The sequence below is a fragment of the Aulonocara sp. 'chitande type north' Nkhata Bay genome, linkage group LG11 (assembly GCF_057382095.1).
Source record: "Aulonocara sp. 'chitande type north' Nkhata Bay isolate Kocher_YH1m ecotype deep benthic linkage group LG11, A_spYH_male_GT1.1, whole genome shotgun sequence".
In the NCBI taxonomy this organism is placed as follows: Eukaryota; Metazoa; Chordata; class Actinopteri; order Cichliformes; family Cichlidae; genus Aulonocara; species Aulonocara sp. 'chitande type north' Nkhata Bay.
The window spans coordinates 28,953,791-28,968,664 of NC_141354.1; the positions used below are offsets into that span (position 1 = coordinate 28,953,791).

General features: G+C 41.6%; 1 protein-coding gene across 3 annotated transcripts; it reads right to left on the minus strand.

The window, feature by feature from the left end:
- Window positions 1–477: 477 nt before the first annotated feature.
- On the minus strand, window positions 478–13,517 carry pdp1 (pyruvate dehydrogenase phosphatase catalytic subunit 1). Of its 3 annotated transcripts, none has more exons than XM_086311869.1 (9): window positions 13,383–13,517; window positions 6,508–6,836; window positions 6,260–6,427; window positions 5,503–5,714; window positions 4,507–4,588; window positions 3,866–3,960; window positions 3,605–3,773; window positions 3,302–3,520; window positions 478–2,335 (listed from the first exon to the last, which is right to left on the minus strand). In XM_086311869.1, the coding sequence occupies exons 2-9, from the start codon at window positions 6,757–6,759 to the stop codon at window positions 1,955–1,957; spliced, it is 1,578 nt and encodes a 525-aa protein (XP_086167995.1). In that variant the 5' UTR covers window positions 6,760–6,836; window positions 13,383–13,517; the 3' UTR covers window positions 478–1,954. The 3 variants fall into 3 exon arrangements, with proteins under 3 accessions (XP_086167995.1, XP_086167996.1, XP_086167992.1); XM_086311870.1 differs by having other exon boundaries at window positions 6,508–6,772; window positions 13,383–13,472; XM_086311866.1 differs by lacking the exon at window positions 13,383–13,517 and having other exon boundaries at window positions 6,508–13,376.
- Between the last annotated feature and the right edge of the window lie 1,357 nt (window positions 13,518–14,874).

Below are 14,874 nucleotides of genomic sequence, written 5' to 3' on the forward strand. Positions count from 1 at the left end.
TGGGTTCATAAAGAGTTAAAATCATTCAGTTGCTCCGTTTCAACTACAGCAGAGCACCCTGATGTGTCTACATGCCTAAATGCAATGAAGTTGCTGATTCATCAATATTTGCATTAACGAGCAGTTGAACTGGTGTCTCTACTGAAGCTGGCCCAAGTGCATCTGTTAACTTATAGGACACAGCTGTAGCACAAATCTCCGACGACAGCATAGCGACAGGTTTGTGTTGTAGTTAAACCTCCTCTGGCCTCTTTTTGACACTTGGCCTGTTTGGCGCAACAGCACCACCTAGTGGCAGCAAACACAGTAAAGCTCCAACTGTCCCATGAGCACTGCGCCACATGTAACATTTAACCTACCTGTGTGTATAGTGACGACACACCTGAGGCACACTGACCTTCCAGGTGTTTGAAGGTCAGAACCTTCCTGGCTGAAGCACTATTCTGGTGGCCTTCTTTGTATAACCCAAAACAAACCGAACAGTACCAGGATTTCTGTATTTGGCGTTTTATTAAAGCATTCCATATACAAAACTCAACCCACATAAGTTAAAATTTATACATACAACAGAAATGATGTGTCACATACTCCAAAAACTGAATAAATAATATTTACTATTCAAACAGCTTCTTTCAAATGTACATTCTGCTCATTCAACAACCACAACCCTGATTTCTAAGTAACAGGAGGGGTTGGTTTGCTGCTTTGATTCTTATTAATCACATGAATGATAAACTTCCAATCTGCAACAACCTGTTACACTATAAATGACCTGTCATATGTATATGGTTTTTAACCCTTCAATATTTGGAAAAGAAACTCAAGGTAAAAAAACAAACAAAAAAAACAAACAAACAAGGTCAGTGTGTGCATTAAGGTGCACATTAACAGGAAGTCTGACTTTGATCCTCTATTATCAGGGATACAAAGCAGCATTACATATGGAGAATAACTCCATTTGTTAGTAGACAGGTAAATATCAGTGTACTCATACAGCTCAGATCTTCAGTGAGGTGCTTTTGTCATTGCTCTGTGTGAAAGTACACTGGATTCAAAGTGAAAACGATCACTTATGTCACCAGTTCCTGACCTTTCCAGTTTGTGACCTTAAGGATGAAAAAACATCTCTTCTTCCCAAGTTAAGCCTTTAATGCAAGCAGCGAGCACTCAAACTACAACTCCTTCCTCCCTAGTTTCTCTGTGTAACAGAATGACTTCCCTCTAACTTAAACTGTGAGCCCTCAACTTTATTTTGAGCCGTATGAGGTTTAAGAGTTGGCTTGTAGCCTACATTCTAGAGTATTTACCTCCACATTGGACGTGGACATCAATGTGAACACCTTAACACTCTGAAATCAGTGGAGTAGATCTCACTGTAAACACAGAACAAAGCATCTGTGTTTAGATTCACCAAGAACATCTCATACAATGTCACAGGGTAAAAACAAGTCAATGAATCAGCCCAGGTCGTAACAACAGTCCCTCAGAAACAAACTACAAAGAGAAATGACTGCATCCTGCTTGTAGCCGAAAACGAGAGCACGCTACAGTCGGGGCACAGCCTATTTAAAATCCGTAATAGAACAACAGGTGGAGTCAGCCCTGTTGCTAAAAGCCTCATTGCTTTTTAAGCCACTCCCACGTCCTTTACCCTTTTTGGAAGTTTCTAGATTTTCAGTTTGTAACAGTGTCTTATTACAAAGAGAAGTGTACACGAAAATGGCAACGAGCGGCAGCATAAATAACACGTTATAAGAAACGTCATCCAGTTTTTAGCTGACATCTTAATAAGAAACCGCAGCACTGCATACAGACAAATAACACTCTTTATATAGTGTTAAAACAATGATATTTACCGGTGGACAGATACTGAATATGGCCGGTTTGTCCTCGGTGTGCTTAGATACAGATCTGCTGTGTGTGTGTGATCAGTGTTACATGGCTAATGAGCAGCTCATGACTGGCCTTCCTGTCTCTGTGCTCCAATCACATGAGGGTTAAACTGCGTGATGATGATGGTGATGTCATCGCGGTACATGCGAGCCAGCTCCTCGGGCAGTGACAGCATCTTTGACAGCCTCTCGTGGTCCACTGTGCCAAACTCGTTGTTTCCCACCGCGTGGCGCATCAGGTGGGTGGCGGCGTTCTGATCTTCAAATGCTGAGGACGCACGAGCCTTTCGCTCCTCGAGCAGCCCCTGCATTTGTCCCAAGGTCACCCTGTATCCTCCGACTTTGAGCGGCTGATGCTGGTGGACCCCAGTCAAATACTCCCCGACGATACGAATCACTTCCTGCCTGTGGAGGGTCTCCCAAAGGCCATCAGAGCCAATCACCTGCCGAGAGAAGAGTCATATAATTGTATATATAATCTACCGAAAGAAATCATTAAAAGACCAAAATCACAATGAGATTCATGCCCATGATGAATGTATTTACACTTAAAACCACAACTGTAAGTCAGAAAACATTCAAGTGTAGTAACTGAAGCCGGCATGGGAGCTGTAGCTAACATTATTCATTCGCTTGGGAAAATACTGGCACTGAGAATAAGTCATCTAAACCTAATTATTTCTTCATAAATACAGCCTTTGTTTGAAAAGGTCACACAGCATGCATTAGCTAGATATTTCCTCAAAAGAAGAGCTTTCTTTTTAATTAAATAAATAGCACAGCCCACTTTTACATGCAATGAAAAAAAGGTACATCTGGAGGATGGATGCCTACTTTGAGGAGAACAATGGTACAAACATCAGGATTCAGAGCACATTATTCAGTTCTCAGAGTTAATTAGATGTGACTCATAAAATCTGACATTATTCAGCCTATTGACATAAAATATAGACCCCAGATCCATAATGTGTTTAATTTTATAAATAGAATAAATGTCCAGGTGTCAACTCTTTGGATCAGTTCCTACGTCTCGGATTTATGCGGGGCTTTAAATCAACTAATGCTGGGCCCTTTAACCAGTGAAGAATGAGAGCTTTGTTAAGAATGGGGATGATGTTGCATTGATCATCGTGACTGTAGACATACAAGTTTTCAAAATGTTGAAGGGCAGTATATTTTTGGGACAGATGTGGAAAAACGATAAGATTGCCAGGAAATAAATGTCCTGATGTAAAACACATTGTATGTATTTTGTATGACACAGCAGCGGGGGTTAGGTTAACTGACAGGCCGGGATCCTGTCCAGGGTTTACCCTGCATCTGTGACAGCTGGCATAGGCTCCAGCTCCTGAACTGGATAAGCAAAAGAGAATGGATGGATGGGTGACAGCACCGCCGCTGCATCTTACCAGGAAGCGATCCTGTGGCCTCAGCTTGTGATACGTGATCTCGGGCTCAGCGGTCAAGTAAGGAGGGGTGTGATAGTTCGGGGGGATAAACTTGGTATGCTCATTTTCGTGAAGCTGATCAGGTCCGGACTCCAAGACGCGCTTCTGCAGCTCAATGCTCCACTTGAACTTCACATCCCCGAACGCACGGAAAGGCATGAGCAAGCCGAGCAGCCGCTCCTGACAAAGAAGAAAAATATGGTGGCGAGGTTTTAATAAAGGTTGTAAACACAATCACAATGAGCAGATTAACGAGTGCAGTACCTGACGGATGACCGTTTTTCTCTCTGATGGAGGGTGTTCGCTCCGTATCCGAGCCACCTCGCTCTCATTCTGGGCGTTATGGTCATTGGAGAATGTGTGAGCGCTGAATGAACCATCCTCTTCTTGGACACCCAAAACTGCCCGAGCATCTCCTGCATTGGCTATAAAGCTTCAGAAACAAAGAGACAACGTTACAAAAAAATCTATTTCATCCCTTTAATGTTGCTATAATGCATTAAACCATGTATTTATTGTTCATACAGGTCTGGTCCATCAATGTGAGCCACACAGGCTGTTGCTCCAGAAAAGGCCACTCTCAGAACCCAGTAGTGCAAAAAAGCATTTGGGTCTCCAACCTGCAGAGCAAAATAAAGCAGGAAAGGACTGTGCTTACTAGACAGGCAGGCACTGACACACAAGCTCCCCTTTGAGCCATAAAAGTTTAAATTTGGATGCTCACATTTTTTGGCATTGCTGCTGTGGAGAAATGTTATTCAATATGTGGCTTAATGTGTCAAACTGAACTCAAGTCTTGGCACAATTTAAATCAGGCTAACATGTCCGTGATATTCTGAATTTGTGCTCAGCCAATATCAGCTTACACTGCATGCGGGCACACTATGAGGAGGACTGCCCTGGGCTACAACTGCAATAATAACCACTGCAAGTTTCATAATGAAGCTGAAATAATGTCAGACATGGAAAGTAAATCAGGGAGATGATAAAAGGCCAGAAATTACTCTAATGATAAAATGAGTCGATGACACTCAGGGTCTCACTTGGGAGCTAATTCAGAGCTCCTAAGTTTGCCTCCTTAAAGTAAAACTTGGAACATAAACTAGTCACACCAAACTGTATTAGCATGTTCACAAGGCACACCTTGGATTTTTTACAGTTCATACCTGAGCTTCCAGTGAAATATCATTGTCGAGCCTCTTGAAGGCATTCAGCAACGCCTCGCGGGTGTCTGGAACGTCACCTGGGCTGAAAACAGGGAGAACACTTGAGTGAATCGGATAAAAGCAGGAGGCACAGGTCGAGAACAGAGACCAAAAACAGCACTACTGGAAAACAACACACCGGCCTATGTTGGTGTGGGTGTGCTGCTACCAGGTAAAGATGAAAATAAAATGAGAAAGAAGGAAATGTTTGCCAAGGCCAAACACTGGGGAGAAAAATTACACTTCTGTGAATCAGAACAGATGACGGTCTACTAATGCTTTTGACATACTGGAAAGGCCAAAAGACAAAGAATGCATTTGTAAACATCATACATTAACTGGACATTTTATTAGGTACACCTTGAAGACAACAGAAGATGCAGGCCACTACGACTCCTCGGGTAGGCTGCAAAATGATGTTTATGCTAAGGGGGCCCAAACTGTGCCAAGAACATTTCCCCTATACTATTACACCACCAGCAGCCTGAACCGCTGATGCACAGCAGGATGGATCTGTGCTTTCATGTTGTTTACACCAAATTCAGACCCTGTCATCCAAAATGTCACAGCAGAATTTGAGACTCATCAGACAAGGAAAGCTTCTTTTGTCCAGTTTTGGTGAACCCATGCAAACTGCATCCTCAGTTTTCTGTTACTAGCTGACACCACTGGGCGGTCGTCTTGACCATGTCTACAAGCCTAAATGCACTTAGCTGCTGCTGTGTGATGATCTGATTAGACGTACCCAGTGAAAACCCAGGCAATGAACACACATTTGTGAGGCAAACGCTGAGCTGAGTCCAGCAGAGGCTGCTTGAGAAAGTTTGAGAAACGAATTGCTCTCATTTTAATACAAAACGCCCGGGGTGGGGGGGTTCTTTGTTTGTTTCTTTGTTTTTTAACACAGTGGCCTTTAGACGTAGAAGTGTGTACTCTGCTGACTTTCACATTCCTCACCTGGTTAGATCGATTAATTCCTGCCAGTAGGTTCGAAGGCTGTTGAAGTAGAGCCTCTGAGCCTCCCTACTGAAGTAGTCGTTGGGGTGTTTGTGCCACTGCAAGATGGGACTAAGAGCCCTGCCGGCCTCCACCGCTGCCTCAAGCTCACACAGAGTGTTGTGGGGCAGCAGTGACACTGCTATGTAGTAAAACAACCGCTCACTCAGCGCCTGCAGAGAAGAGTTTGTTGCACAGGAAACAGTACAATTGCATAAAGACACACAGTGGCAAACATAACACAGAAAGGTGCATCGTGCCCCAACAGCTGTGCAGCCTTTCAAATATTTGCACAAAATGAAATATTTACACATTGTTAGTTTGCAGATTGCACCAAAAAAAAATTCAATCACAATCGTTTGGATTTGCAAGCTACGCCTTTAGAGCAAAGAAAGCTAATCAGTTAAAATGCTATGCAGGATAACTGTGTCAGAGCTAGTGACAATAAATGTCACTGAGGAAAAATAGACCACAAATTATCGACAATTATGAGGTTTTTTACTCAATCTGACATGTCTGAGCATTTTCTTTCAATATTCAATTCAATACGAGCTAAATAATCAACTTTCTGGATAAAGTTTGATGAAGAAAATGAGGGTCTGCCAAGAAAAACAAGAAAGAAAAAGTAGTAAGGTTTGAGTTTGAGTCCAAGCTACGCTGCTGGAGAAAAGTAAGATAACCAGTTAAAATGACACGCAGGCTAAGTGTCCCAGTTTACCTGTGCACAGGCGCAGCCAGCGTGGCCGTCAAACACGCCGAGCAGCATCCCTCGCGTCTGCAGGCACGTGGCTGCGCTGCGGCGATCTTCGATGGGAGCGTTGGCTGGCAGCTGATTACTTTCGAAACCCATCACCGAAGACACATTTTTCCCATCAAACTCTGGCACCTGGGATTACAGCATGAATAGTAAACTACAGCAATGCTACTACGGATGGCAAAATGCATTTTATCTACAACCCAACAAACCTTAAAGCTGTACTCGTTGGCTTTGAGAATGGAGTTGACCTGCGGAGGGGTGAGGATGTAGCTGTGGAGAACTGAGGATGTCTGGTAACTTCTTGATGGCTGGCGTCGTTGCCACATGTGAGCCGACTTTCTTGAGGCAGGTAGGTGAGCTACAGGCCCAAACTGGGACTGGTGTTGTTGGCATGGTAACAGACTGGAGGCCAAGACCTTGGAGCGAGGCAAAGCCCTGAGCAGCTGAGATGTCACAGGCATGGCTGACGGTACCCTGCAGGCAGGCAGGCAGGCGCGCACACACACACACACACTCTGCAGTGCTGATGTAACCACACCTATTGAAGAGGTACAGCGGTCAGAGAGCAGCAGATGGAGGTCCTTTTCTTTAAGCTGCATTCATCAGCAGAGGGGCAGAGTGTCCCTGGCATAGACCATTAAGCAAACACTGTGCAAACAAACTGGGATGATGTGACGAGATTTTGCAGCTGGTCGTAAGCTTTATGACAGAATAACGTAAAAACAGTTTTTCCATAGTAACTGCCGACATGATACTTGAAAGTTAATGTTCAGACAAATCCTTTAAACCTGACTCCTGCAGTGACCATTCACATATTTTGCCTGTGGGCAATTCAGATTAAATCAGTTCGCTGGTTAAATGTTGGGCTGTTGATTGACTGCTTGCTGTACTGGAAACTTTATGGAGCCCAACATTACTGTGAAACAGAATAGGTCAAAGTAAGGGATCCATGTAAAGATGATGCAGTAAAAAAATACATGAATTTCAATACTTCTGTGTAGGGCTGCTCGATTATGGCAAAAATGATAATCACGATTATTTTCACTGAAATTGAGATCGCGATTATTTGACGATATTTATTTAACCCTTTAAGACCTACTATAGAACCAAGTCCGCCAGAGCTTATATTATTTTTTTACATGTTGTAGTGCCATTTGTGGGAGCATTTCAAGTTGCTAAATAACTGTTATAGCCCATATTTTAATAATATGTATGCATTAAGTCCATAGTAACTACATTAATTGCAAAAAAGTGCAATAAACTACAAAAAAATTGAAAATCGTTTTTGTTTTGTTTTTTTTTTACATATATTTCTACTTGGAGAAATTTAAGAGGCTTATCCTTCAAAACTTTAAATACAAAAAAGTTGCAAAAAATAGTTTACAACAACAGGAAATTTATTTTGAGTGTCTTCATAGTTTTATTTTGGAGATACACCAATTTTTATATACACTGCAGGTAAAACAAAAAAAACACAATCCTATGATGCAAATTTGCAAAGAAAACAGCACGTGCATCAAAATAAACTATTTCCAGCAGTGCAATTCGAGTTCAAAGCATCCCAGAAACTATTCAGAAAAGTCAAACATGACCAGTAGAGGTTTTTAAGGTCTACAAGTAAAAAACTACATTTCCGCGAAATGACGTCACTTCCGGTTTCGGCCAGGAAATGGCGGACATGCGACAGTTCGCGCTGACATCTGTTTCACTGTGGGAAGTGTTATGAACAGCTGATCGGATCGGCAAAGCGTGTTTCTGGAATATTATGTTTTTGTTCCTGCAAGTGCTTTTTATGCAATTTTTGCAAAGCTTTATGTGGAAGGAAACCGTGACCGAGGACAAGCTGATGGCATAAGTTGTAAGTACAACTCCTCCGGTTTCATATGCAAAACAAATTATTGCGCTAGCTTACATGGTTCAGATTCTACAGGGATTTAAAAGTAGTTACACAAAACGGAGCGTGCTGCTCTGACCGGATTTAAAGTGTTAACAATGACTTTAAAAAATAATATAAAATAGTGTGCAACACCACTGAAGTTTTTTTTTTTTTTTTTTTACCTCTCTTTTCAACCAACGGCAGTCACTCTCCTCTCCAAATAACTTCTGCTTAGCTTTCCGAGCTTCCCTCGGGTCCTCTTAATCAGCGGTCTCCAACCTTTTTTGCGCCACGGACCGGTTTATGCCCGACAATATTTTCACGGACCGGCCTTTAAGGTGTCGCAGATAAATGAGGGAGGGGCTAATAATCGGCTCAGTCATTTTTAATGATCGTTGAAACCCCAGATCGTAATCGTGATTAAAATTCGATTAATTGAGCAGCCCTAGTTGTGATCTCTGTATCGCCATTTCTTTAGCGCTTAAACACACAGCATGCTGACCAACTACATACTGGATGAACAAGTCCTTCATTGTTTGAAATAGGGCTGCCACAATTAGTCGACTAGTCACAATTACGTCGACAATCAAAATCGTTTACGACTGAATTTAAGAGTGTAATAACGGACTGAAACAGAAGATGGCAGCGCTGCCCAGAATTCATAGCGCAGCCCAGCTCAGTTTCCAACAATGGCAGCAGCTAGTTAGTTTTAATATTACTCTTATTGTGTGGATGCCCTCAAAGGGCATCCACACTATTGAGTTCCTGTTTCTATTTATTCCACTATATTCTAGTTGCTTCCGTACACTTTTTGGCACTTAACGACTCCCACAGTTTTTATCCGATTTTCGCCATTCAAACTTTTAAAAAATTCTGCTATTTCTGCTAATGCGGGCTATGACTTTTGGTGCTCATAACTTCTATACTTTTTGAGATATTGAATTTTTTTGCAATATTTTTTGCCCATTTCTGCCATATTATCAGTGGCCTCACTGATTTTCCTTGCCAGGTTGACCTGTGTTCTAGCTCAGTGAGATGAGCATCCGTTCTCAGACTGGGAGGCCCGGGTTCAAATCCCGCTTATGGCAACATTTCTTTCAGTTAACAGTTAAACTTTTTTAACTCTTTTCAGCAGAAATTCTGCTAATTGAACTCTTTTCAGCAGAATTTTCACCTCTTTTCTGCCCAAATTCTGCTTAATTAACCTCTTCTGAAAAACTTTCAGCCTTTTCACCTCTTATTAGCACAAATCTCAGCTGTTTTCAGAAAATACTCTTTTCAGCAGAAATTCTGCTAATTCACCTCTTTTCTGCCAAGTTTTCAGCCTTTCACCTCTTATCAGCACAATTCTCAGCCGCTTCCGCTCATTTCAGCACAATTGTCAGTCTCTCCGCCTCTTCTTTGTGAGAATCAGTTTGGCTCAGTGAGATGAGAAGCCGCCTTGAGACCAGAAGGGCAACGTTCAAATCCTGCTCTAGGGCAACATTTTTTTTTCAACTTTTTCAGCAGAAATCTTCAGCGTTAAGGCATCCACACAGCATTTTTGCAGGAAATGCAAATTTTTCTAGTTATTCTTTCTGGGTCACAAAATAAACTTTTAACATATTTTTAGGTGAGAATGTAGCTTTGTAAACCTCAAATATCTTCTCAGTTTATCAAGACACCAACATATTTTCAAAAGCGCTCCGACGCTTTCGGAGACGTCTGTTACCCACTAGCTCAATAGCTAGCCGGGGGCAAGGCTCACTAGAGCCTGTGAGAACACCGGACTCCCAGCAAATCGGTTTCAAACCCACCATGGTCTTTCGCTACTCAGGTTAAACATGTAATATAAGTCACTTAGATAACTTAAAATGTTATTGTTTGGCTTTTTTTTTGTATTTTATTTTTTCCTGAGTAAATCGGTTTGGCTGAGATTAAAGTTGTAGTTTTTACACAGCTGAATAAACCTCAAGAAGACAACCGATTATCAGAAGTGTGAGATGCTCGGGAATGTACTCCGGCGTCCCATTATATTTTAGATAGCAAGGAGTTTATTAAACTTCACCGAAACAATCTGCAAATTTCATTACAATTTAATAAACTACCATCTTGTCTTTACTTTTAGTTAGCACATACCTTAAACACTTAAAGCTGTAAGCTAATGATAGTTATATAAGAGCAGATGCATGCTGGTGCGGTGCAATAAGCTGCACGCTGTACGTCTAATGCAGGGGTGCTCAATACGTCGATCGCGATCGACCAGTCGATCGCAAAGGTAGTATTGGTAGATCGCATGGCATTAAAAAAATAGATGCCAGCCTATCATCCATCCCGTCACTTGATTGATACAGGGAAGCCAGTCAGATGACATCAGATTTTTTCTGACGCTTAGGTCGCTGCGCATGCGCAAACAGCGGCGCGAAGTGTAGTAAAACTGACAAGCTAGTCAGCGAGTTAACTCCAATTTTTAGCTCTCGGTTTTTTTCTCTTAAACCTGGCCGTCAGCAGCTACTGTCCAGACTATGCATCCCTGGCTGATTCAATTCAGTGCAAGTCATCAGAGTAAACTCAGGTAATGACAAAAAATTTACATAGTTAATTGTGTTGTGAAATATTGGATATTGCGGTTATGCATGTATATACATTGTAGATATAAAGAATCCTCAATATATTTATAAATAAGTATATGTTTTGGATTTTTGTAGTGGGTAGATCATTTTGACTTGGTCATTTTATAAGTAGCTCACATGCGGAAAAAGTGTGAGCACCCCTGGTCTAATGGATGCAGGATCTGATTAGTCCACTAATCGCAAAAATAATCTGTGACTAGTCGACTATCAAAATAATCGTTTGTGGCAGCCCTAGTTTGAAACAATAGAGAAAGAGAGACAAACAGAAGGTCCTTGCTGCATAATGTGTTACAGTAGTGCAGGACCACAAAGCCTCAATTTGAAGTAAAAACATTTATGAGGCTGGTCACTTTATTAGGTACAACTATTCAATCAGACGATCACATGGCAGCAACTCACAAGCATCAGAATGGGGAAAAACGGTGATTTTAGTGACTTTATATGTGGCATGGTTGATGGTGCCAAAGGGATGGTTTTGAGTATTTCAGAAACTACAGATCTACTGGGATTCTACCAAACAGACATATCTAGGGCTTACAGCCAAAGGTCTGAAAAAAGTAGGTGAAAAAGTAAGTGGGTGAAAAGGCATCAATGCCAGAGGTCAGTAGAGAATCACCAGACTGCTTTAAGCTTATCGGAAGGCAACAGTAACTCAAATAATAACTAAGGTATGCAGAAGAGCATCTCTGCATGCACGAAATATATCAAACCTTGAAGCAGATGGGCTACAACAACAGAAGACCACACCAAGTGTCCCTTCTGTCAGCTAGTAACAGGAAACTGAAAAATTCACACAGACTCATGGTGCCTTGTATTAATCCTTGTGGTGTGGGGGATGTTTTTTTTTCTTTTTTTTTGCACACTTTGGACCCTTCAGTACCACATGAACATTGATAAAGCGCCTCAACTTACTCGAGTATTGTTGCTGATCATATGCATCCCTTTATGACCACAGCGTACCATCTTCTGATGGCTGCCTCCAGCAGGATAACACACCACGTTCACTGCACTCAAATAGCCTTCACAGTCAACAGATCTCAATCAAATTGAGCAATTTTTGATGTGGTGAAACCAGAGATTCAGATCATAGATGTGCAGCTGACCAATCTGCAGTAATAGTCTAATGCCACTGTGTCAATATGGACCAAAATCTCTGACAAATGTTTCAGGCACCTTGTTGAATCTGTGCCACAAAGAGTTAAGACAGTTCTGAAGGCAAAAAGGAGGTCAAAACCAGCACTAGCAATGTGTACCTAATAAAGTAGCTCCGGTGAGCGTGTACTCTCAACAAAATTGCTCTTATTCATAAATTAAATTTGCATGAACACTGTGTTGAATATTTAGAGAAGAAATGTCAACTCTCAAAGATATTGTTACAGTGATTATGTCCCATAATCTCAGATAGGGGCAGTGTAGAGCCTCCTTCAGGAATAATAGAAAGTGTTTTAGTTTAGTTTATATAGTTTGACGAGGTTTAACCATTTCTGTCCTGGAGTATTGAGAAAAACCTGGATTAGAGATAGCGCCACTGGAGACGACATCTGCCGTGAGTTGTACTCTGCACTCTTCTCTATAGGTCAGCAACTCTGCACACTGACTGTTAAAAATAGCCCTGGCAGTAACTCGCCCCTGACATTTAGTTCTTGAATCTAAATGACTGGTCAGGATGACCCAGTAAACCGGATCCTCACTGCAACTGTTCATAAAATCTGCCCTCATTTAATAATTTAAGACGAGTCACGAGAACAGGGTGAAAAGAGAAACCAACAGATATGAAACTTCCTCAGCTGATTCTGAAAACAGTCAGATACCTTTATGTATTTAAAATGGTAAGAAGCTACATATCCAGACATGCAAATAAGGCAGTGTGCATACACTTCCAGCAGTCAAACCTTAATAGAATAAACAAGCAAATGTGTACTTTGAGCGTTTTCTTTCCACTAGTCTAAAAAAGAAAAGAAAGGGGGAAAAAGACCTGTATTACGGAAGTAAAATAGCGTCAGAACTGTAAAAATAAAATTACCAGCTCCTAAAAAGACGTTTCCGCTCTATGTTTCGCCTGTTATATCTACAGACCATCAAAATGTGGAAAAACTCTTAAAGTGTGCGGACAGTGATGGAGCAGCAAAGGTGATGGATGCTCGGGTAAAAACGTACTCCTTACAGTGACGGCGTCTTGCAGGCTGACCCCATATGGAGAAAGCCCAAACTATGTGTGAGGCACACAGACCACTGAGGGCCCGTCCCAGCTTGGATCTCTGCAACTAAGTTGCCTTTCCTTGCTAGTTGCAAAGCAGGTCTGTAAACCAACCAGCCAGTATTGGAGGAGTCCGACTAAAAACATGGAGGCGTAGTCTCAGAGCCACAACATGACAATAAAATAGGAACAGGAAAGCTGTCAAACAAGGTTAGTTAAATGGGTACAGTAGCCAAATTCATGCTAACGGCTGCTAGTGGTGTCCAGGTTACACCCACCAAACTGGATACGGTTTGCTTACATAAGACGCGACTACACCCGGGAAAAATCCTCCGGACTTCAACGCATCTTAACCTGCAAGAGTGAAAAGTTCAAACGAGGTGCAAAGTTATGGCTTACCTCAACCAGCGGATGTAAAGAAGTTATTTGAGCTCATGGCTTAACGCCGACCCCTCTGTGTATCATTCGGGAGCGCCACCCGGCGGAGTGAACTCTGATTGGCTAAGGGCTAGCAGACGTGATGACGTAGAAGCATAACCACATGCACAAAGTCAGGATGTGCTTTTTAAAGCCCCACTTCTAGATAGGATCAGAACTGCTGTGACCCAAGAAAAGCGATCCGCTTTTTAGTTTTTAGTATATGTAAATTTTATAATTTAATAAACAATTTTATAATCTGTACATTTATAATGTTTTATTTTGTTTCTGAATTTACAATTTGTCATTTGAAGAATAAAAGAGTCTTAAAATAAACCAGAAAAAAAAAGATTTGTTAAGTACATCTGTTCCTCTTATCCTTCTAAATATCCACTCAGGCAATCAAGTGGCAGCAACTCAATGCATTTAGACATGTAGACATGATCAAAACGAACTGCTGAAGTTCAAATGGAGCATCAGAGTGGGGATGAACAGTGATTTAAGTGACTTTGAAAGTAGAATGGTTGGTGCCACACTTCTCCGGGTTTCACAGCGAGTGGTCCGAAAAACAGAAAACATCCAGTTCACTAGGTGAAAATGCCTTGTTGATGTCACAGGAGACTGGGCAGTCCGGTTTGAGCTGATAGGAAGACAACAGTAACTCAAAAACCACACGTTATGCAGGTATGCAGATGATAATCTATGGTATGTTGAAACTTGAAGCAGATGGGCTACCTTGGTTGGGCTATGGATGGATTTAAATTTGATGTCAGCAAGACGTTTAAAAAAAAAAAAAAAGGATTCGGTCTATTTAGCACCGCACTGCAATGCTTCTTCTTTTAAGAACACTTTGTGTATTAATGAGCCCAGTTTCTGTACTATTGAAAGAAAATTATTAATATTTTTTCTTGAGTTCAGCAGCTTGGAGGTGTTCTAATGTCTTCACAAGTCTGGAATCCAGGCAGGCCAGGTTAGTCAGTTAATCTATGGAACCACCATACTGTAAATCATGCAGTGCAGTTAAGCATTACCTTGCTGAAATATTTCCCAAATTTTTTTTCAATGCACCAAACCTCTTTGTAGGAGTTACACCACTCATCATTGATGGAGTCTTCACAGATGTAACACCATGTGTACTAATGCAATACCATACCATGGTAGCATGAACAGTGCACTGGTAGTGTGCCGGATTTGGAATATGCAACAGCAAAAGGCAATGAGAACATTCCCCACTATGCCTGAGGTAACAGAGCCAGACATATTTCAGTAAAGCATCTGCATTAAAAGGCACACAGTCAAGAAAGAAAACCAAGACAGAGAGAAATAAAAATAAAAGATTATAACTTTTTCATGCTGGCCAGTGTTTTTCTAGCTTCAGTCAGGAACCTTCCTCTATACAATTAAAATTCTGTTTGGATTTACATATATATATATAAACAAAAGAAAACAACCCCCCCCCCCCCCCCCCCCCCAA

Excerpts from the sequence above, each read along its gene's own strand:
- pdp1 (XM_086311866.1), bottom strand. The coding sequence starts at position 6,897 with ATGCAGCTTAAAGAAAAGGACCTCCATCTGCTGCTCTCTGACCGCTGT. Across the intron at positions 5,715-6,259 it reads CTGGCTGCGCCTGTGCACAG|GCGCTGAGTGAGCGGTTGTT; the intron begins GTAAACTGGGAC and ends TCTTCTCTGCAG. Across the intron at positions 3,774-3,865 it reads CACATTGATGGACCAGACCT|CTTTATAGCCAATGCAGGAG; the intron begins GTATGAACAATA and ends TTGTTTCTGAAG.